The following is a 23,585-nucleotide window of genomic DNA, read 5'->3' as shown; positions in this document are numbered from 1 at the left end:
GCAGAAGGGGGAAATTGAATAAGGCTGATTGTGAGTAGGGAGAAAAACATTCATTTTAAATTTGAAATGGGGTAAAATGGTTCATTTAGGATATATGATATCCAATGTACCAAGAGAGAGTGAAATAGAATGTTCATTGCCTGAATGAGAAAAGAACCTAGAGTGGAGAGAGTGACCAGCAAAGCAGTGCAGCGCTACAGGTTAGGGTGTTTCAGTACAGCACAGGTGCTTAGAAGGGAGTTTTTATTTAATTTTATTTTAATTAGAAAAGCTGCCCACAGTATTTGAGACCTGTTTTAAGTCCCATTGAGGTTGCGGAGAACTGTTAGGAAGAGAAGGGTTTTGCTCCCAATTACTTTTGTTAAAGTGAAAGGTTTAGGAAGAAGACTTCAGAGGAGGAGAGGAAAACTGCTGAGATCCTGGAAACAGAAGATATGGGCCCCGACGCAAGAAAGTCATCGCCCCGCCTAAATTGACAAGCAGCTAAGTGACCGTGAAAAGAGTAATTTTAAATAAATTTGAGAATTTAAAGGAAAAACATTTACATACTTACCCGTGAATTCCTGTTCTGGAAGGAACCTGGAGAGAAAGATTAAAACACAAAGCATCAAATTCTAATGTTAACCAAATGGAAATACATTAGACAAGGTTAAATGGTTAATTTAGAGAAATAGAGATATAAGAATATACTTATCTGATAGTTTTCTGTCTTGTTTAAAAATGATTTAATCTGTTTTGAAAACAAAGAAATCAAAAGTTAACTGAGTCTTATCCTATTTAGATGAACACATTGTAACATCTCAATAGAAAGTGCATCAGAAATTTACAAGGGTGGCACTTCTTCTGATTACCTAGTAGTTAAATAAACCAATTTTTGCATCAGAAATTGGAGTTTGCTTCTTTCTAATCAGCCAAAATCCAAAATTTAGTTTCTTTTCCTCCCATCCCCGAGACAGGGGTGGGACGAGGTTAGTATACTGTAACCTGACTTCCTCTGCTCTGGTGGGTGATCATTCCTTTGGCACGACTACAGGTAAAGGGAGGTCTGTGTCACCTATTAGCTGAAGACCAAGCTCTTCAGAGAAGGGGGAGGGGTTTACAATTGGTGTAGTCGGCAGGATTTTGCCTGGTTTGGGGGAACAAAAAGGGGCAAAATGTGACAGAATTACAGCTAACCTTTGATTTAGGAGGTTTATTACAGGTTCCTGAATTCCTTTTGAAGGAAATTGACTGATAAAGTCCGCTGATTTAATAAAGTATAAATTCACTGGTGATTTATTTTGAGGGTTCCAGAGTTTGTATTTGTGTCTTCCGAAGGATTTTTGTTTCTGGGGTTCAGCCAGTCTTCCTGAAGAAGAAGAAGATGGAAGGAGAAGCAGCAATGGGAAGTCGAGTACCACAAATCATAACCCACACTGTAGTGATCCCGCAGGATAGAACCATGCCAGATTTTCACGGGTTCCCGAGAGGACCTGAGAGTTGAAGACTGGATAGAGAAAATGAAGTCGGGATTGAGTATTTTAAGGGTCCCAGTGGATGACCAGGTTGAAGTGGTGAGGGATCATCTGAGAGGTATAGCCCTGGACACCATCAAGTATTCCCTGCCGAGGGACTGCTCCGTTGATGAAATCTTTAATCTACTGAAGCAGGTATACGGTGATACTGTGGCTTTGGGCCTGAGGATACAGGAATTTTACAACATCAGGCAAGGCGAAAGGGAATCCATCAGGGTATTTGCCTACAAGCTGCAAGGAATGTTGGAAGCAATAATGAAAAGGGACCGGAGAAGGGTCGGGGATCCGGATGAGACCCTCAAGGAGCAGTTCATCATCGGGCTGCGTGATGAAGTCCTGAGGAGAGAGGTCTCAAAAAGGAATGAAGATAATCCTGGCTTATCCTTTGCAGAGTTAATGCAAGCGGCTATTCGTTGGGCAGGAGAAGAGCGGGGTTTGGCTCACTGGGAGTCTCCCAAGAGAGTTCTACAGAGACCCCGGGAAGATGCAGGGGATTATGGAAGAGCTGGATGGCCCGAAGAGACGGCTACAGTAGCGATGCTACAGCAAATCACCAGCATGTTCACGTGGATGTGCGAGAGGCAGGAAGAGGAATGGGAGAGACAACGGAGAGAAAGAAGCAGTGCAAGATATCCTAGCTCTCGGGGAGGTTACAATCCAGGATATAACCCGAACCGGAACAATGCCAGAACTCCTACGGGAGAAGTGATATGCTTCAGATGCCAGGAGCCGGGTCACATAGCCCGGAACTGCCAAAGTGAGCGAGTGACTCGTGCTTATGCTGGAGGTGATAAAAGGGAACCAGAAGACCTAAGGGCTAGTGGAAACGGTCCGAAGAATGGTGACCCAAGAGCGGAGGTGGCAGGACCTTCTAGTGGGAATGATACAAAAACAGTGATTCGTTTACAGAAACCCATGAGCCAGAAAGAATCACAGGAGGAGAAACTACTTGGGGAGAATGCAATTGGGCGGATCCCAATGTTGAAGGTGAAGATAGATGGGGTCGAAACCCTATGTACGGTTGATACAGGCTCTAATGTGTCGACTCTGCTGGCCAGCTTCTTTTATAAAACTTTTGAGAATGCCGACTGCTTGAAAGATGCCAGCCGATTGACTTTGGTAGCGGTGAATGGCACCAAGATCCCAGTGCTGGGATACACTGTAGTGGATGTGCAGTGTCTGGGACAGGTGATTCCCAAGCGCTGTTTCTTTATAGTCAAGGATAATTTCCGTGAGGGACAAGTGGAGAATGTCTCTACATCAGGAATTATCGGGATGAATATTTTACAACACCTAAAAGGTCTTTTTAAAGATTTTTCATGCTTCACTTTTGAGCCTGTGAGGACTGCTGGGGTGCTAACAAAGATTTCTCCGAGACATGTGGCCAGTTCTAGAGAACCTGAAGGTTTATTGAAGCTGCAGGGGAGCGTGGGCCAAATAAAACCGGTCATGTCGAAGAGGATATTGGGAGAGAAAGGCCAACAAGTTAGGAGAGAGTCGGAAGTTTTTTTTGTATCTGCCTCCAGAAAAATTAGTGAGAAGAGTGAACCAGAGGTGGTTGTAGCTGTGCTGGAAAAGAGAAAGAAGGGAATGCTGCAGTCTGGAAGACGTGAGAAAGAGGAGAGGCCAACAAGTATTCCAGGTACTGGATATGGAGAGGAAGAGAGGCAGAAAAGGCTGGATAATTCTACGCCAAAGGAAATTGAGAAACCGGTTGCTCCATCTGAGCAAGTTCCTTCTACATTCGGTGGCATGACCAAAGAATTGGATGAGGACGAAGGAAACAACACCCCTGAAAGTTCCCAGAGTGATAGGGACTGGCTGCGGCAGTATGTTCTGGAACGTGAGAGAGAGGATCAGGTCCGGCAGCAGGTGTTGGCACAGAGTCGCCGGAAACTTGAAGCACAAAAACTAGGAAAAGAAGATGACCTAAAAGAAACTGCAAAACTAAATCTTAGAGACTTTAATGGCTCACTTCTGGTTGGGACACGTTCTGATGAAGCTCCGGGAAAAGAGGATGTTTTAGATTTGGTATACACAGAGGCTGAGGCTGAAGAGCTGAAAAAGAATGCTGGGACAGGGGATCTTACTCATTCTGATCGTCTTGTCAGTGGGACCAGACAGGGTCCAGTGGTTGAATCGTCCCTAATCAAAGGGCAAGTCAACTGGAGTTTACGTATCTTCCCCAGACACAAGAGAGGATGTTGGTTGAGGTTCCTCACAGATGTCTTGTGCACTCCAAGTGGGGGACTGGGTGTTACCTAGGAGACGGAGGTTCTCCGGGAGACACAAATGGCATGACCTGTGGGAAGAACGACCCTATGAGTAAATAGAAATTTTAGGTGTCACTCTCAGGTGATAAGAATAAGGAATGAAGTAAATGAAGTAAAGATGGTACATAGGAATTTGATAAAAAGATATAACGTTGATGTGGTAGAACCTGTAATCTGTTTCCTCAAAGAAAATGTTATTTTAGAGTGAAGTATGATGTAAAGTACATGAAAAATTTGGGTACATAGAAGTTGGCTACTTCGTATCCCGGAAGGGAGAGCTAAGCTGGTGGATGAGGGAGGATGATTGGAAAGAATTTTGATGGATACTTGATCAAAATTTTATTCTCTTCATCCATACGCATCCTAGATCATTGGGATGCTGACTGGGGTAAAAATTGTGATTACTGTTTGGTTCTGATGTTAAAGGATGTTTACTGTATAGAAAAGTTAGGAAAGATATGTCAAAATTTAAGTCCCTCATGAAAAAATGGGCTAAGTGTGAAGAGATGATTGGTGGGATGATTTGTAATTCACCTGTTACAGGCCTGGGTGTCTGTCAAGAAATGAAGTAGGGTGTGAAATGTACTAAATATATGCAATTGGGTATGTTTACTGGGAGGAGGAAGGTACAGAATGGATGGAGTGATTAAGTTGTTAAGCATGAAGGTTGGAAGTAGGGTTGGTGGTGCATGAGTTGGAATGTTGGGATGTTAGAGATAATATTGGGGACAATATTAGTTTTCAGCGTGGGCGAATTAACATAGGGTTAAGAAAAATAAATAAATTGGGTAGCATGGGGTGGATAGAAATTGTAAATTTGGGTCATTTTGGTGATAAGGCTGGGTTTAAATTTTAATGTTTAATCATTTCCTATTATAGTTTATGGGAAAAACAGTAGTAAAATGGGGATTTACTTGTGCTGGTGAACATTCCACTGGTCAGCAAAGTAACTTGGAATTTTAAGAGGGGTTTCCTAGGAAACAGGGGGGTTGTGGCAGTTGAGAGGAGCCTGCTGCTTTGATGAGGAAGGTTGATGTCTGAATGGGCTCTGAGTGTGGTGAAGAACTGTGAATAAATTGAGGGTAAAATAGGATTTTCAGAACTGAGGTGTGAGAGTGAGCAAGGTAAAAAAGTGTGATGATAAAGGAAAGTGCAGGAGGAGTCTGTTTGAGAAGAAGTAAAGGGAATTGAAGATTTACAGAGAATAAAAGCCAAAGGGGGATTGGGTTGTTGGAGTGAGCAGAAGGGGGAAATTGAATAAGGCTGATTGTGAGTAGGGAGAAAAACATTCATTTTAAATTTGAAATGGGGTAAAATGGTTCATTAGGATATATGATATCCAATGTACCAAGAGAGAGTGAAATAGAATGTTCATTGCCTGAATGAGAAAAGAACCTAGAGTGGAGAGAGTGACCAGCAAAGCAGTGCAGCGCTACAGGTTAGGGTGTTTCAGTACAGCACAGGTGCTTAGAAGGGAGTTTTTATTTAATTTTATTTTAATTAGAAAAGCTGCCCACAGTATTTGAGACCTGTTTTAAGTCCCACTGAGGTTGCGGAGAACTGTTAGGAAGAGAAGGGTTTTGCTCCCAATTACTTTTGTTAAAGTGAAAGGTTTAGGAAGAAGACTTCAGAGGAGGAGAGGAAAACTGCTGAGATCCTGGAAACAGAAGATATGGGCCCCGACGCAAGAAAGTCATCGCCCCGCCTAAATTGACAAGCAGCTAAGTGACCGTGAAAAGAGTAATTTTAAATAAATTTGAGAATTTAAAGGAAAAACATTTACATACTTACCCGTGAATTCCTGTTCTGGAAGGAACCTGGAGAGAAAGATTAAAATACAAAGCATCAAATTCTAATGTTAACCAAATGGAAATACATTAGACAAGGTTAAATGGTTAATTTAGAGAAATAGAGATATAAGAATATACTTATCTGATAGTTTTCTGTCTTGTTTAAAAATGATTTAATCTGTTTTGAAAACAAAGAAATCAAAAGTTAACTGAGTCTTATCCTATTTAGATGAACACATTGTAACATCTCAATAGAAAGTGCATCAGAAATTTACAAGGGTGGCACTTCTGATTACCTAGTAGTTAAATAAACCTATTTTTGCATCAGAAATTGGAGTTTGCTTCTTTCTAATCAGCCAAAATCCAAAATTTAGTTTCTTTTCCTCCCATCCCCGAGACAGGGGTGGGACGAGGTTAGTATACTGTAACCTGACTTCCTCTGCTCTGGAGTGGGTGATCACTCCTTTGGCACGACTACAGGTAAAGGGAGGTCTGTGTCACCTACTAGCTGAAGACCAAGCTCTTCAGAGCAGGGGGAGGGGTTTACATGTACACCACTACCATAGCCCTTACGGATGAAGGGGGGCAACTAGATGTGGGTACAGTGGGTTTGTGGTGGGTTTTGAAGGGCTCACATTTACCACCACAGGTGTAACAGGTAGGGGGGGGGATGGGCCTGAGTCCGCCTGTCTGAAGTGCACTGCACCCATTAAAACTGCTCCAGCGACCTACATACTACTGTCAGGGAGCTGAGTATGACATTTGAGGCTGGCAAAAAATATTGTAAAGAGTTTTTTTTTTTTGAGGGTGGGAGGGGGTTAGTGACCACTGGGGGAGAAAGGGGAGGTCATCCCCAATTCCCTCTGGTGGTCATCTGGTCAGTTCAGGCACCTTTTTGAGGCTTGGTCGCAAGAAAAAATGGACCAAGTAAAGTCGGCCATGTGCTCGTCAGGGACGCCCTTTTTTCCATTATCGGCTGAGGACGCCCATGTATTAAGCATGCCCCAGTCCCGCCTTCACTATGCTTCTGACATGCCCCCGTGAACTTTGGTTGTCCCCGCGATAGGAAGCAGTTGAGGACGCCCAAAATCGGCTTTCGATTATGCCAATTTGGGCGACCCTGTGAGAAGGATGCCCATCTTGCGATTTGTGTCTAAAGATGGGCGCCTTTCTCTTTCGAAAATAAGCCTGATAGAGATGTATTTTCAAAGCAGACTTACAAAGTTATGTGGAGGGATATTTTCAATATGACATCTGCAGTGGCGTACCTAGGGTAGTTGACACCCGGGGCTGGTCATTTTTTAACACCCCCCTCCAAAATCCAGTACTAGGCATGCCGAGAATACAAAACACTCAGGACCTATAGAGCAATTCTACCATACCATAAGCAGACATTTCTACGAGTCACACAAGGAAAAGGAAAGCATCTTAAACACTACAGTGAGCACTAGAACATCAATTCACCTATTGTAAAACGAAACCAGACAGAATAGTACAGATCATCGATCCTGCACAGTCAATGCCAACTGAAAGCCATGTCTTTTTCACAAACACAGATACACCCTAATCCACTATAGAATAAGTAATAATAAACTTTCTATTTAGACAAAAATTAAACTGAACCCCCAAGATGCCAGACTCTGCATACAATGGGAGGGAGTCAGTGATCACTGGGGGAGTGAGGGGGGGGGGGGGGGTCATCCCTGATTCCCTCCAGTGGTCATCTGGCCTTTTACTTGTTCTGAAAACAGATCTAGACCAAAATGTTGAAGTTTTCACCCGAGATGTTTTCATTTTGTTCCATTATGGCTGTAAAACGTCCCAAGTGTTAGGCATGCCGTAAGCCCACCCTAATTCCACCTTTGAAACACCCCCTTATGATTTGGATGCACTGCAAACAAAATGCATAGATAGACGTCTGCAAAACAGGTTTTGAAAATACTGATTTGGATGTTTTGAGAAGAAATCCTTCCAAATGGTGCTTTATGGTACTTTTTGGACGTTTTTCTCTTTTGAAAATGAGCTCAATGGTAACCTACGGAACTTTCTAAGTCTACTTGCTTTGAAAATGAGCCCCATAGTACTACCACCCTCCAATTTGATCCACTCTATCATTGTGATATAATTTGTACCCTGATATCACAGTGTTCCAGTGGTTATTCTCCTTCCACATATCTCTGAGATGCCTATTATATCGACTTTTCATTTAAATTCTAACTCTCCCACTTTATTTTTCAGGCTTCTAGGATTTGTATACAGACATTTCAAAGTGTGTTTTTTGTTTGCATTTACAGTTTGCTTAGTAATTGACAGGTATAGTTAGGAGTCTTCCCTTAATAGCAACTGGCCTGTTTCTGCCTTTGTTGTAATTGGTATACCTTTACTTCCCTGTTATGATAGTATCTTTCAAAGATACCAAACCCCAATCCATCTGCTCCTGAGCGACTGCCAACTTTCCCTCAGGTTCTAGTTTAAAGGCTGCTGTATCTCCTTTTAAAACATTAGTGCCAGCATCCTGGTTCTACCCTGGTTAAGTTGGAGCACATCTTTTATGCTTCCCCTTCCCTACAATGTTGTCCAGTTCGTAACAAATCTAAATCCTCTTCTCTGTAACATTGTCTCATCCATGCATTGAAACTGTGGAGCTCTGGTTACCTCTTGGATTCTGTATGTGGAACAGGGAGCATTTTTGAGAATGGTATCCTGAGCTTCTGGATTTCACCTTTCTAAGAGTCTAAATTTGACTTCCAGAACCTCCCTCTCACACTTTCTTATGTTTTTGGTACCCACATGTATCAAGGCAGCTGGCTTCTCTCCAGCACTATGTAAAACCTTATCTACGTGCTGTGTAAGGTCTGCTGCCTTCACATCATTCTTATACTTTCCTTCCTTGGAGACACATCCTCTGTGTGAGAGGATATTACATCCTTTGGTGGGTAGATCCTGGCTAAAGGATCACTTCCTGCTTCATCAAACTAATGCTTTCCTGTTAGGTGACCTGTCCTCCAAGACAGCACAGAGGCTGCCAGACTAGAAATGGGACTTCTGTACTGAGTCCCTATTGTTCTTCTCTATATATCGCTATTTCTGCTTCAGTGCTTCCAAAACTGCTACTCTAGCCTCAACAAATCAGACTCATTCTTTGAGAACCAGGAGCTCTTTGCACTGAGTACACACATATGGTTTCTCATCAACTGAGGGAATAACTGAAAGTAAGCCTGGTGTGCTTAATCAGAGAGCAGGATAAAAGGATGCACATTATCCCCTTCAACTTCTAAACAGCTAATAGATCAAAGGAAAAAACACAATTTGAGATGCCTGTACACAAATGCTAGAAGCCTAAAAAAATAAGATGGAAGAGTTAAGAGTACATAGCACTAAATGATGAGGTAGATATAATAGGCATCTCAGAGACTTGGTGGAAAGAGGGACATTGTGTTAACAGAGTACAAATTGTATCACAATGATAGACAGGATCAAATTGGAGGAGGGGTGGGTTGCGCTGTATGTTAAAGAGGGAATTGAGTCAAATAAACATTCCACATGAAACAGCAGCGTGGAATCATTACGGATAGAAATTCCATGTATGAAGGGAAGCATTCTTGTAGGGTTGTACTACCGTCCACCAGGACAGAACGAACAGACAGATGAAGAAATGTTTACAGAGATTAGGAAAGCTGGCAAATTGGGCAACCCTGTAATAATGGGTGATTTCAGTTACCCCAATAATGACTGGATAAATGTTACATCAGGGAGTGCCAGGGAGAAAATATTTCTAGATGTAATAAACGACTGCTTCTTGGAGCAATTGGTCCAGGAACCAACGAAAGGGGGATCCATTTTGGATCTGGTCCTTGGTGGCATGCATGGCATAGTGTGAGAGGTGGCGGTGTTGGGTTTCCTGGGAAACAGCGATCATAACATGGTCAAGTTTGAGCTACTATCTGGGGTAAACCTGCACAGGAAATCTACTGTAGCTGCATTTAATTTTCGAAATGGCAGCTATAATAAAATGAGAAAAATGGTTAAAAAGAAACTAAAAGGATTGGCTGCAAAGGTTAGGACATTAAATCAGGCATGGACTTTATTAAAAAATACCATCTTGGAAGCCCAGACCAGATGTATTCCACATATTTGCAAAGGTGGAAAGAAGAGAAAACGACAGCCAGCATGGTTAAAAGGTGAAGTAAAAGAGGCCATTACAACCAAAAGATTGTCTTTTCAAAGAATGGAAAAAGCATCCAAATGAAGAAATTAAGAAGCAACATGAGCACTGGCAAGTCAGATGCCAAGCATAAATAAAGAAGGCTAAAAGAGAATATGTAGAGAAACTTGTCACAGAGGATAAAACTCACAATAACAACTTTTTCAGGTACATCAGAAGCAGAAAGCCTGCGAGGGAATCCATGGGACCATTAGATCACGAAGGAGCAAAAGAGGCACTCAGGGAAGACAAGGCCATAGCAGAGAAACTGAATGAATTCTTTGCTTCTGTCTTTATGGAAGAAGATGTAAGAGATCTGCCTGTACCGGAAATGGTTTTCAAGGGTGATGATGTGGAGGAACTGAAAGAAATTTTGGTGAACCTGGAAGATGTACTGAGCCAAATTGACAAATTAAAGAGTAGTAAGTCACCTGAACCGGATGGCATAAATCCAAGGGTACTCAAAGAACTCAAGCATGAAATTGCTGATCTGCTGTTAGTAATGTGTATCCTGTTGTTAAAATCGCCCGTAGTACCTGAAGATTTGAGGGTGGCCAATGTGACACCAATTTTTAAAAAGGGTTCTAGGGGTGGTCCGGGAAATTACAGACCAGTAAGCCTGACTTCAGTGCTGGGCAAAATAGTGGTAAGTATTATAAAGAATAAAAGTATGGAACACGTGTACAAATATGGTTTAATGGGACAGAGCCAGCATGGGATCAGCCAAGGAAAGTCTTGCCTCACCAGTTTGCTTCATTTCTTTGAAAGCGTGAATAAACATGCAGATAAAGGTGAGCTGGTTGATGTAGTGTATCTAGATTTTCAGAAAGCTTTTGATAAAGTTCCTCATGAGACATTCCTGAGAAAATTAAAGAGGAATTGGTTATTGGACAGAAAACAGAGGGTAGGGTTAAATGGTCATTTCTCTCAATGGAGGAAGGTGGAGTGCCGCAGGGATCAGTACTGGGACTGGTGCTATTTAGCATATATATATTTTTTATTATTATTAAATCATTTATAATTTTTCATTTTACAAGGGTCACTTGCAAACAGTAATACAGAGATGACTGCACATTAATACAAGATAAGAAGAAAACAATCCCAACTAGATTTATGGATTATTTATTTATTTATGGTTCATTTCTACTCCACATTTTCCCACAAATGCAGGCACAATATGGCTTCCATGAATTACAAAAGTTAAAAGATACAACACGTGAATTTTATAGTAGAATAAGGATAAAACGCTAGCAGCAATTAGGATGGCTAAACAGCAGAATTACTGATGGAATACACTTTTTCAAAAAGGTACCTTTTCAGCAGCTTTTTGAAAAGATGGTGGTCAGCTTGCGATTTTAGGTACAGGGGAAGAGCATTCCAAGTCTTCGGGCTGGAGTAGTGGAAAGTAGAGGCAAAAAGAAGCTTGTATTTAACACCCCTGCAAGATGGGTAATGTAGTTGTAAAAAGGTGCGTGCTGTTGTGATGGCATTTCTAGGTGGGAGATCTATTAGAGGAATCATGTATTCCGGAGCTAATCTGTAGATTATTTTATGTGTCAAAGTGCAGATCTTGAATGCGATTGGTTGTCTCACAGGTAGCCAGTGTAGATTGAAACGTAGGGGCTTCGCAGGAACCATGCGCAATTTGCCCAAGATTATATACAATCTTTCTCTTAGACCACAAAGTGAAGAAAAATAGGGAGAGTGAGATAAGACAAGGAGATCAATTAAACAGTAAACAGAAAAAAGAAAACATGATATTAACCTGATTATCCCCAGATATTACTCATCTAATTCATTATTCCACATTGATCATCTGGTTGGCTTCTTCAAGACCAAATACGGTGTATAGTCAATTCATTTCATTGAGAACATACTTATTGTCCAGATTTTAGTTAGAAATAATACATCTGATTACATTCTCTCTCTTTTAAAAACCAGAAATTATTTAACAATACATATACTTAAGTCTCTAATTCAAATCCCACTGATTAAAGCAATCCCAGTTTTCACAGGCTTTACTCCTTTCGAAGTAATAATTAAGGAAATATTTCTGAGGAAAACTTTAGGAGTCATACCTGGAACTCTGGGAAAAACAATAATCTTGACATTAATCATCCACAATAACATCCACCTTATCATTCAAAGTTTCTGGTCCATTATCATTTTTAGGATCATAACCACTTCTAGCTTGTGTAGAACTTCATTTATTAAATACAGAAAAACTCAAGAAGAGAAAAATGGGGAGGAATACCGGATGAAACTGAAAGAAGCCAAGAGAGAGACACGTCTGGTGAAAGCGCATGCGGAAGAACAAATGGCTAGAAATGTAAGGAGGGGTGACAAAAATTTCTTCAGGTATATTAGTGAAAGGAGGAAGACAAAAAAGGGAATTGTGAGACTGAAAGATGCTGTGAACCGCTATGTAGATAATGATGAAGAAAAAGCTAGTTTGCTAAATAGATACTTTTGTTTTGTTTTCACAGAAGAAAATCCAGGAGCAGGACTGCGATGGACTGGCAAAAGTACATGTGAGAATGGAGTGGATATAGCACCGTTCACAGAAGAGAGTGTGTATGAACAACTTAAAAATCTAAAGGTGGACAAAGCAGTGGGACCAGACGGGATCCACCCCAGGATATTGAGGGAGCTCAGAGAGGTTCTGGCGGGTCCTCTAAAAGATTTGTTTAATAAATCCTTGGAGACGGGACAGGTTCCGTGGGATTGGAGAACGGCGAAGGTGGTCCCTCTTCACAAAAGTGGTGGTAGGAAAGAAGCCGGAAATTACAGGCCGGTAAGCCTCACTTCGATTATTGGAAAAGTAATGGAAGCGATGCTGACGGAAAGGATAGTGAATTTCCTAGAAGCAAATAAGTTGCAAGATCCGAGACAACATGGTTTCACCAAAGGGAAATCGTGCCAAACGAATCTCATTGAATTCTTTGGGTGACCGGAGAATTAAATCAAGGACGTGCTATGGACGTAATCTACTTAGATTTCAGCAAAGCTTTTGACACGGTTCCCCACAGGAGGCTCTTGAATAAACTAGACAGGCTAAAGATAGGACCCGAAGTAGTGAACTGGATTAGGAACTGGTTAACGGGCAGATGCCAGAGGGTGGTGGTAAATGGAGTTCACTCGGAGGAGGGAAAGGTGAGTAGTGGAGTGCCTCAGGGATCGGTGCTGGGGCCGATTCTATTCAATATATTTGTGAGTGACATTGCCGAACGGTTACAAGGTAAAGTTTGCCTTTTTGCGGATGACACCAAGATTTGCAACAGAGTAGACACCCCGGAGGGAGTGAAAAACATGAAAAAAGATCTGTGGAAGCTAGAAGAATGGTTTGGCAATTAAAATTCAATGCGAAGAAATGCAAAGTGATGCATTTAGGGAGTAGAAATCCAAGGGAGATGTATCTGTTAGGCGGGGAGAGTCTGATAGGTACGGATGGGGAGAGGGATCTTGGGGTGATAGTATCTGAGGACCTGAAGGCGACGAAACAGTGTGACAAGGCGGTGGCCATAGCTAGAAGATTGCTAGGCTGTATAGAGAGAGGTGTGACCAGCAGAAGAAAAGAGGTTTTAATACGCCTGTATAAGATGTTGGTGAGGCCCCACCTGGAGGATTGTGTTCAGTTTTGGAGGCCATATCTTGCAAAGGATGTTAAAAAAATGGAAATGGTGCAAAGAAAAGCTACGAAAATGGTATGGGATTTGCGTTACAAGACGTATGAGGAGAGACTTGTTGACCTGAACATGTATACCCTGGAGGAAAGGAAAAACAGGGGTGATATGATACAGACGTTCAAATATTTGAAAGGTATTAATCCGCAAACGAACCTTTTCCGGAGAGGGGAAGGCGGTAGAACGAGAGGACATGAAATGAGATTGAAGGGGGCAGACTCAAGAAAAATGTCAGGAAGTATTTCTTCACAGAGAGAGAGTAGTGGATGCTTGGAATGCCCTCCTGCGGGAGGTGGTGGAAATGAAAATGGTAATGGAATTCAAACATGCGTGGGATAAACATAAAGGAATCCTGTTCAGATGGAATGGATCATCAGGAGCTTAGCCGAGATTGGGTGGCAGAGCCAGTGGTGGGAGGCGGGGCTGGTGGTTGGGAGGCAGGGATAGTGCTGGGCAGACGTATACGGTCTGTGCCGGGGCTGGTGGTTGGGAGGCGGCGAAAATGCTGGGCAGACTTATACGGTCTGTGCCAGAGCTGGTGGTGGGAGGCGGGGCTGGTGGTTGGGAGGCGGGGATAGTGCTGGGCAGACTTGTACGGTCTGTGCCCTGAAGAGGACAGGTACAAATCAAGGTAGGGTATACACAAAAAGTAGCACATATGAGTTTATCTTGTTGGGCAGACTGGATGGACCGTGCAGGTCTTTTTCTGCCGTCATCTACTATGTTACTATGTTATATCAATTTTTCACTCTCAAAGGGTTCAGTCAAATTGTCCATGTAACTCTCCAATAAGATTATATCTGAAACAAAGTTATTTACTACCGCCGTCAGGTCCCGAAGCGCCTTCCAGATGGCATTCAATGTAACCTCTACGGAAGCTAAAAACTTCAAGGTGATTTCTCTTGATGTGTTTAGGAGTGGTTCCGCCGATTCGGGTTCTGCTGTAAACGTCCTCCGTTTCAGCATATGCCTCTAACTCACTCCTCCACTCCTTTGGACATGGTGGTTGAATAATTCGGGAGCGATGGAGTTGAGGATATGTCTCCAAGTGCTGCCTGGGAGGGAAAGGTTAGGACAGTTGTTGTAGTTGGTTATTCGATCATTAGGCATATAGATAGCTGGGTGGCTGGTGGACGTGAGGATTGCCTGGTGACTTGCCTGCCTGGTGCGAAGGTTGCAGACCTCATGTGTCACCTAGATAGGATTTTAGATAGTGTTGGGGAGGAGCCAGCTGTCTGAAGAAATTGCAGAGTCATGGAATCGGAGGTAGGGTATTATTATGGATTAAGAACTGGTTGAAAGATAGGAAGCAGAGAGTAGGATTGCGTGGCCAGTATTCTCAGTGGAGGAGGGTAGTTAGTGGGGTCCCGCAGGGGTCTGTGCTGGGTCCGTTGCTTTTTAATGTATTTATAAATGACCTAGAGATGGGAATAACTAGTGAGGTAATTAAATTCGCCGATGACACAAAATTATTCAGGGTCGTCAAGTCGCAGGAGGAATGTGAACGATTACAGGAGGACCTTGCGAGACTGGGAGAATGGGCGTGCAAGTGGCAGATGAAGTTCAATGTTGACAAGTGCAAAGTGATGCATGTGGGTAAGAGGAACCCGAATTATAGCTACGTCTTGCAAGGTTCCGCGTTAGGAGTTACGGATCAAGAAAGTGATCTGGGTGTCGTCGTCGATGATACGCTGAAACCTTCTGCTCAGTGTGCTGCTGCGGCTAGGAAAGCGAATAGAATGTTGGGTGTTATTAGGAAGGGTATGGAGTCCAGGTGTGCGGATGTTATAATGCTGTTGTATCGCTCCATGGTGCGACCGCACCTGGAGTATTGTGTTCAGTACTGGTCTCTGTATCTCAAAAAAGATATAGTAGAATTGGAAAAGGTACAGCGAAGGGCGACGAAAATGATAGTGGGGATGGGACGACTTTCCTATGAAGAGAGGCTGAGAAGGCTAGGGCTTTTCAGCTTGGAGAAGAGACGGCTGAGGGGAGATATGATAGAAGTGTATAAAATAATGAGTGGAATGGATCGGGTGGATGTGAAGCGACTGTTCACGCTATCCAAAAATACTAGGACTAGAGGGCATGAGTTGAAGCTACAGTGTGGTAAATTTAAAACGAATCGGAGAAAATTTTTCTTCACCCAACGTGTAATTAAACTCTGGAATTCGTTTCCGGAGAACGTGGTACGGGCGGTTAGCTTGACGGAGTTTAAAAAGGGGTTAGATAGGTTCCTAAAGGACAAGTCCATAGACCGCTATTAAATGGACTTGGAAAAATTCCGCATTTTTAGGTATAACTTGTCTGGAATGTTTTTACGTTTGGGGAGCGTGCCAGGTGCCCTTGACCTGGATTGGCCACTGTCGGTGACAGGATGCTGGGCTAGATGGACCTTGGTCTTTCCCAGTATGGCACTACTTATGTACTTATGACATAGGAAAATGTGGGAGAGAGTTTCTGGAAGCCAAATTTAGGCTCTTAGGTAGAAAGCTCAAATCCGGATTCTCTAGGGTAGCATTTTCTGAATTGTACAGAGCTGCGTAACCCTAGTAGCGCTCTAGAAATGTTAAGTAGTAGTAGTAAATGGCAGATGACGTTTAATGTGAGCAAGTGCAAAGTGATGCATGTGGGAAAGAGGAGCCCGAAATATAGCTACGTAATGCAAGGTTCCACGTTAGGAGTCACGGACTAAGAAAGGGATCTAGGTGTCGTCGTCGATGATACGTTGAAACCTTCTGCTCAGTGTGCTGCTGTGGCTAAGAAAGCAAATAGAATGTTGGGTATTATTAGGAAAGGAGTGGAAAACAGGTGTGAGGATGTTATAATGCCGTTATATCGCTCCATGGTGCGACCACACCTCGAATATTATGTTCAATTCTGCTCGCCGCATCTCAAGAAAGATATAGTGGAATTAGAAAAGGTGCAGAGAAGGGCGATGAAAATGATAAAGGGGATGGGACGACTTCCCTATGAGGAAAGGCTAAAGCGGCTAGGGCTCTTCAGCTTGAAGAAAAGGCGGCTGAGGGGGAGATATGATAGAGGTCTATAAAATAATGAGTGGAGTTGAACCGGTAGATATGAAGCGTCTGTTTACGCTTTCTAAAAATAGTAGGACTAGGGGGCATGCGATGAAGCTACAATGTAGTAAATTTAAAACAAATCGGAGAAGATTTTTCTTCACTCAATGTGTAATTAAACTCTGGAATTCTTTGCCAGAAAATGTGGTAAAGGCGGTTAGCGTAGCAGAGTTTAAAAAGGTTAGGACGCCTTCCTAAAGGAAAAGTCCATAGACCATTATTAGATAGACTAGGGGAAAAATCCACAATTTCTGGATAAGCAGTATAAAATGTTTTGTACTTTTTTGGGATCTTGCCAGGTAGATGTGACCTGGATTGGCCACTGTTGGAAACAGGATGCTGGGCTTGATGGACCTTTTGTCTTCCCAGTATGGCAATACTTATATACTTATGTACTATATTATCAGTTGCACTTTTTCTAATTTTCTTGACTCTCATCAGTCAGAGATAGTTTAGCATTTTAGTGAGATTTCAGTGGTGTGCTCAGAATACCTAACAATGAATTTGGAAAAGACTGAGATGATGTTGGCACATACTGATCAGTTGTACTCTTCTCTGGATTTTTGTCTTTACCCTCCTTTCTTCAACCTATTCCAGTTCAGAATCAGATTTTGCCCTCAGGTTTTGTTATGTAATTCTTTTTAACTTTGTTTGCTGCTTTGTCTTCAGTATGTCAGGTGATATTTGTATGCTGACTGAATTGTTGATTTTATCTTCATTTGATTATTGTAATATTTTATATTTAAGTTTGCCTGATACAGTGCTTAGGCTTTTGCAAGTTGCGTAGAATACTGCAGCATATCTGATTTCTGGATGTGGACATTTTGGAGGCAATTCTACAGCTTGGTGTCTCCATTTAGGTTCCCCAAGAATGTGCAGTGCAATCCTATTCCGTAACAGCATTTAAGCGATTAGGTTCTCTTATAGAATACTGGCTTAACCTGATATCAGCACTCCTAACATTTAGGTACTCAGTGTTACCAGTCATAGAGTTGGTGTAAGTACAGGCATCTAAGTGAGGCAGAGATGTGTAGGACTCATGGTTTTCTATAGGTTATTTGCTTAAATGGGAGCCCTGCCCATGTCTTGCCCATGCTCTGTCACTGTGTGTGCCCCCTTGCAAATACATGCTATGTAAGTTGGTATTTGCTAGCAGTTATGCAGGTATGTGCACACATACACGCCAAAATGCTAGTATTCTAGATATTTACATATGTGGCACCTAGATTATAGAGTTGCCCGTTTAAGGCTAAATTCTAAAAATTGGTGCCGAAAAAAATGAGCGCTAACCACTAGTCTATAAATGGTGCTCAGTTGGGTGGGGGTGTAAATTGCATGGATCTCCCGAATTCTATAATACCAGGCACATCTTAAGTAAACGCCCCTGACCTGCCTGTGCTGCTCCCATGGCCACGCCCCCTTTTCAGTTACATGCTAAAGGATTTACGCGTGCATCCTTATAGAATAGCGCTTAGCAAGATGCGCACATAAATCCAAATTATTGCCAATTAGCACCACTGATTGTTAGCTCCCAGTTATTGGTGCTAATTGGCTCATTGCTCAATTAAGTTCCGCTCCATATATAGAATCTGGGGGTTAATGCATAGTTCTCCTGCTCTGATGTAGTTGCATTGGCAACCTGTAAAATATCACACACTACTTAAATGTCTTCCTTCTAGAACTCTTTGTTTTTCGCAGCAGTGTTGTGGTATCTAAAACTTCCATGAGACAGTGTGTGTTTTCACTATGATGTGCACAACTCTGGAACAGTTTACTCTTGAAGTTGTGGTATCTGTAGCATTATTTAATTTTTTTGAAAAAAGATAAAGGCTTAACTGTTTTCACCTGCTTTATCTGTTTTATTTTGAATGATTTTCTATTTCCATTATTGTTTTTATGTAAACTATTATATATGTTTGTTGTAAACCATCTAGAAGTATAGGTGGGTATATATTTAACAACATAAAATGAAATGGAAAAAAGAATGAAACTTTGACTTAGGGTATCCTGTTTGCTGTTCCAGGCATTCATCACATTCAATGATGTTGCTGCTTATTTCTTGGAAGCAGAGTGGAAAATTTTTGGGGAATGGAAGAAAGAACTTTATAAAAAAGTCATCAAGGAGATTCATGTCATCCTCTTGTCACGAGGTAAATATCTTCTCTATCATCTACTGCAAAGGCAGATCATGAAATCTTCAACATAAAAATCACAGATACCAGGTACCATGGGCACCTGAAATTTAGAACCTGGCTTCTGATGTCATTCCATATGCAATAGGAGCCAGTGAAAGAAAATGCTGCACTATGCTGTAAGATAAAATATAAATCTTAAACTAGAGGCTTCACACAAGATCAGCTGGACTCTTTCTCGGGAACATAAGAATAGCCATACTGGGTTAGACCAATGGTCCATTTAGCCCAGTATCCTGTTTCCAGTAGTGGCCAATCCAGGTCAGAAACCCAAATTGTAGCAGCATTCCATGCTACAAGTCCCAGGGCAAGCAGTGGCTTCCTCAATGTCCATCTCAAAAACAGACTATGGATTTTTCCTCTAGGAACCGGACAAACCTTTTCTAAACCTAGATATGCCAGCCATTGTTACCACATCTTCTGGCAATAAGTTCCAGAGTTTAACTATGTATTGAGTAAAAAAATATTTCCATCCATTTGTTTTAAAAGTACTTCCATATAAATTTATTGAGTGTCCCCTAGTCTGTACTTTTTGAAAGTGTAAAAAATCTCAAGATTTTGTAGACCTCAATCATACCTCCCCTCAGCCACCTCTTTTCCAAGCTGAAGAGCCCTAACCTCTTTAACCTTTCCTCATATGAGAGGAAATCCATCCCCTTTATCATGTTGGTCACTCTTCTTTGAACCTTTTCTAATTCCACTATCAGGCTCATTTTCGAAAGCGATAGACGTCCAAAAAGTGACATGTCAGCATTTGGACGTCCATCTCACAGAAACGTCCAAAGCGGTATAATCAAAATGTCATTTTGGATGTCTTTCTCCGAAGTCCATCAGAAGGACATCCAAATCTCAAGGGGGTGTATCAGGGGCGTGTTCAAGTCGGGGCTTGGGTGTTCCTAAGACTTGGACGTCTTTCAGCCATAATGGAACAAAGCAAAAACGTCCAGCACTAAAACTTAGACATCTTGAGCTAGACCTGTTTTTATTACGAATAAGGCACAAAAAGGTGCCCCAAATGACCAGATGACCACTGGAGGGAATCAGGGATGACCTCCCCTTACTCCCCCAGTGGTCACTAACCCCCTCGCATCCCCAAAAAGTGTGTTGAAGAACATTTCTTGCCAGCCTCAGATGTCATACTCAGGTCCATTACAGCAGCATTTGGGTCCCTAGAGTAGTTTAGTAGTAGGTGCAGTGCACTTCAGATAGGTGGACCTAGGCCCAAACCCCCACTACCTGTTCATTTGTAGAGGGAACTGTGAGCCCTCCAAAACTCACCAGAAACCCACTGTACCCACATATAGGTGCCCCCTTCACCTGTAATGGAATGGATCCTAAGGAGCTTAGCCGAGATTGGGTGGCAGAGCCAGCCGGTGGTGGGAGGTGAGGATAGTGCTGGGCAGACTTATACGGTCTGTGCCCTGAAGAGGATAGGTACAAATCAAAGTAGGGTATACACAAAAAGTAGCACATATGAGTTTGTCTTGTTGGGCAGACTGGATGGACCATGCAGGTCTTTTTCTGCCGTCATTTACTATGTTACTATGTTACTATGTAGTAGTGTACAGTTGGGGGTAGTGGGTTTGGGGTGGGTTTTGGGGGGCTCAGCACACAAGGTAAGGGAGCAATGGTCAGATGTGTACTTGGGAACATTTTACAAAGTCCATTGCAGTGCCTCCTAGAGTGCCCTATTGCTTTTCTGGGATGTCAGGGGGACCAGTCTACTAAAAATGCTGGCTCCTCCTATGTCCCAATGGCTTGATTTTGGATGTTTTACACTTGGACGTTTTTTTTTCAAAAATGGCTGAAAAACAAAGACGTCCAAATCAAAAAAACGTCCATAGTATTTTCGAACACAAAAGATAGATGTCCATCTTTTTCGAAAATGACCTTTCCTATTTGGAATTTGGACGTCTTTGTAAAACATCCAAATTCTGATTTAGACATTTCTTTCAAAAATTCCCCTCCACATCTTTTTTGAGATACGGCGACCAGAACTGAACGCAATACTCAAGGTGAGGTCGCACCATGGAGCGATACAGAGGCATTATATTATTCTTAGTCTTATTTACCATCTTTCTTAATAATTCCTAGCCTTCTGTTTACTTTTTTGGCTGCTGCCATATACTGGGCAGAAGATTTCAGTGTATTGTCTACTACGACACCTAGATCTTTTTCTTGGCTGCTGGCCCCAAAGATGCATCCACCTGAGCTCCGGGCTCCAAGGGGAGTGGTGCCGGGTGGTGAGTGATGGGCGGTGCTCCACGTGGGCTCCGGGGGATCGGCGCCGCGACGAGAGTGGTGGGCAGCGAGCACGGCCGAGCCAGTCAGCGAGACCCAGCTGAAGGAGGTGCTGAAGGAGGCACTGCCCCTGGTGAAGGGAAAGGCAGTCTGGCCTCACCCACAGGATGACCGAGCAGTGGTGCTGGTGAATCCAATCCTCCCTTCCACCCGCCAGCCCACCCGAAACGACAAAAGGCAACCGTGTCTCTCCATGCCGCAGACCACGCGGCCGCGTGACCTCAGCCCTGCGCCCGGTCCGGCCGCTTCGCCGCCACCCGCTGGTCACCTGACTTGCAGCACGGGACACACCAGGACAGCCAAGAGCTCGGCCGACGGTGCCCGCGTCCCGGGCAACGAGAGAAGCAGAGGGGAGCAGAGTAACAGAGGCAACGCGACGGTGAGTCCGTGGCCGTCTGCCTGACGCCCAGTGCACGGTGGTATAGCCCGCAGAAAGACAACGTGGAAACAGCATCCATAGGTTGCTGCTGTGCCTTGAGTGAACACCAATGACGGCAGCTTGGAACAGTGGAAACAGAAACTAACCAAATAGCTTCCTGCTTACAGTGGACTAGCTAGGATCATTACCACTCCAATCTATTATACCTCCTCAAAGATTCACAAGCTCACAGGTTTACTGCTGTGATTCGAGTGAACGCCAATGACAGCTGCACGGAGCACTGGAAACAGAGATTAACCAAACGGCTTCCTTGCCTACAACGGACTAGACAGGTTCACTTCCACTCCAGACTATTAAACCCCCTTCAAGATTTGTCTGGTAAGATGAGGATAAAGAACCGCAGCGCTGGGTTGGGACCGGTGATCACTGCATACCGTGAGTGGTGCCAGCCATCAAAACAGAGAAATGCACGTCCTGTAACTAAACATTAATTATCCCGAGAACGCTAGATCTGATAAACCATGGCCCTACGACATAACGCTACCTTCGCAAGATGGAGACTTCGCAACTCTTAAGGAGGACAAGATTGCTACGTAAATACAAGGGTCTGGAAGAATAACCCCAACGCTGAATACAGCAACAATCTTCTTCTAAATACTACTGAATGATACCATAATGAACACCACCATACTGCTCCTTACAATCTACTCCTTATCCATGATCCACCTAACAAAGACCACCCCTATTGCAGAAATCAACAATATACCCAGACTAATCAATAACAGAATACCGACCAAACACACCACATCACACCAAACCGACATAAACCAAAACAAAGGAAAAGAACCAACAAGCGTATAACCTCAACAAAATGATAAGAAAAATCATAAAAAACCCACACAAACCAAGAAATGACAACTAACAAAAGTCCACATAATACTGAATGTAGATGACACATACCAAAAAATTCAAATAGGCTACGTCAACGCCAGATCTGTAGTAAACAAAACAACAATAATAACAGACTGGATCACGTCAGAGAAACTTGACCTACTCTTCATCACTGAAACCTGGATCCATGACCAGAAGGACCCTATCATCTTAAACCTATGTCCTCCAGGATACAAAATCACCCACTGGATCAGAAAAGAAAAAAGAGGAGGGGGCATAGCACTCATATACCGATCTCACCTCACAATTGAAACCACTGCGGAATCTATAACAACCCAACTCGAAATAGCCTCAATCAGAATCCACCATAAAACCCTACTCGACCACCTAAATTGCGTCCTATTCTACAGACCACCATGTAACTGGAACGAAAGCCAGGCGGACTTCATGGACTTCGTTTCAAATACATGTGTATCTAACTCCAATACACTAGTATTAGGAGACATTAATTCCTTCACCTTGAAGACCCAAACTCTACCAACGCATGAGATTGCAAGGACTTCCTTCATCTATGCGACCTTACATGGTCAAACATGCAAACAACCCATGTGAAGGGTCACACACTCGACCTCATCTCATACAAATTGTCCACTGACCAGAACCTAACCATAACACAAACTAGTTGGACAGAAACACCATGGACTGACCATTACAAAACCTAGCCCTAAAATGGCGAAAAAGGGGTTCTCCCCGCACACGAGAACACACAACTTATACCACGAGAGGACAAATAGACCTGGATACATTCTGGCAACAAATATACAACAACAATTGGACAGCACAAACGGAATCCACATATTACCTCTCAGAATGGGACAAAAGATGTAGACACATACTAGACGAAATAGCACCCTTACAAATAAGAACCTCATGTAGACACAACTCAATACTGTGGTTCAATGAAGAACTGAAAAAACTAAAAACACAAACTAGGAAACTGGAACGCGCATGGAAAAAAAAAGACGAACAAACACTCAACGCATGGAAACAACTACAAAGGAAATATAAATATGCAATAAAACAGACCAAAAGGTCGTACTACAAAACTAAAATTGGGCTGGACTACAAAAACACGAAGAAACTATACCATCTAGTAAACAAAATACTAGACACAACACCGGTTACCACAACCAATAATGACATCCCATCCTCAGACAGCCTTGTTAAATGTTTCAATGAAAAAAATCATAAACCTACACAAAACCCTACCTCAGAACA

General features: G+C 42.7%; 1 protein-coding gene across 1 annotated transcript in view; it reads left to right on the top strand.

The window, feature by feature from the left end:
• The window catches only part of LOC115462049 (zinc finger protein 431-like), a 116,244-nt gene that overhangs the window by 8,005 nt on the left and 84,654 nt on the right, over nucleotides 1-23,585 (top strand). The window contains exon 4 of the mRNA XM_030192097.1: nucleotides 18,568-18,694. Coding sequence (XP_030047957.1) covers nucleotides 18,568-18,694 — 127 coding nt within the window. The remainder of the gene's footprint in view (nucleotides 1-18,567; nucleotides 18,695-23,585) is intronic.

Source organism: Microcaecilia unicolor, chromosome 2, assembly GCF_901765095.1.
Source record: "Microcaecilia unicolor chromosome 2, aMicUni1.1, whole genome shotgun sequence".
NCBI lineage: Eukaryota > Metazoa > Chordata > Amphibia > Gymnophiona > Siphonopidae > Microcaecilia > Microcaecilia unicolor.
This window is presented reverse-complemented; position numbering and strand designations above follow the sequence as displayed.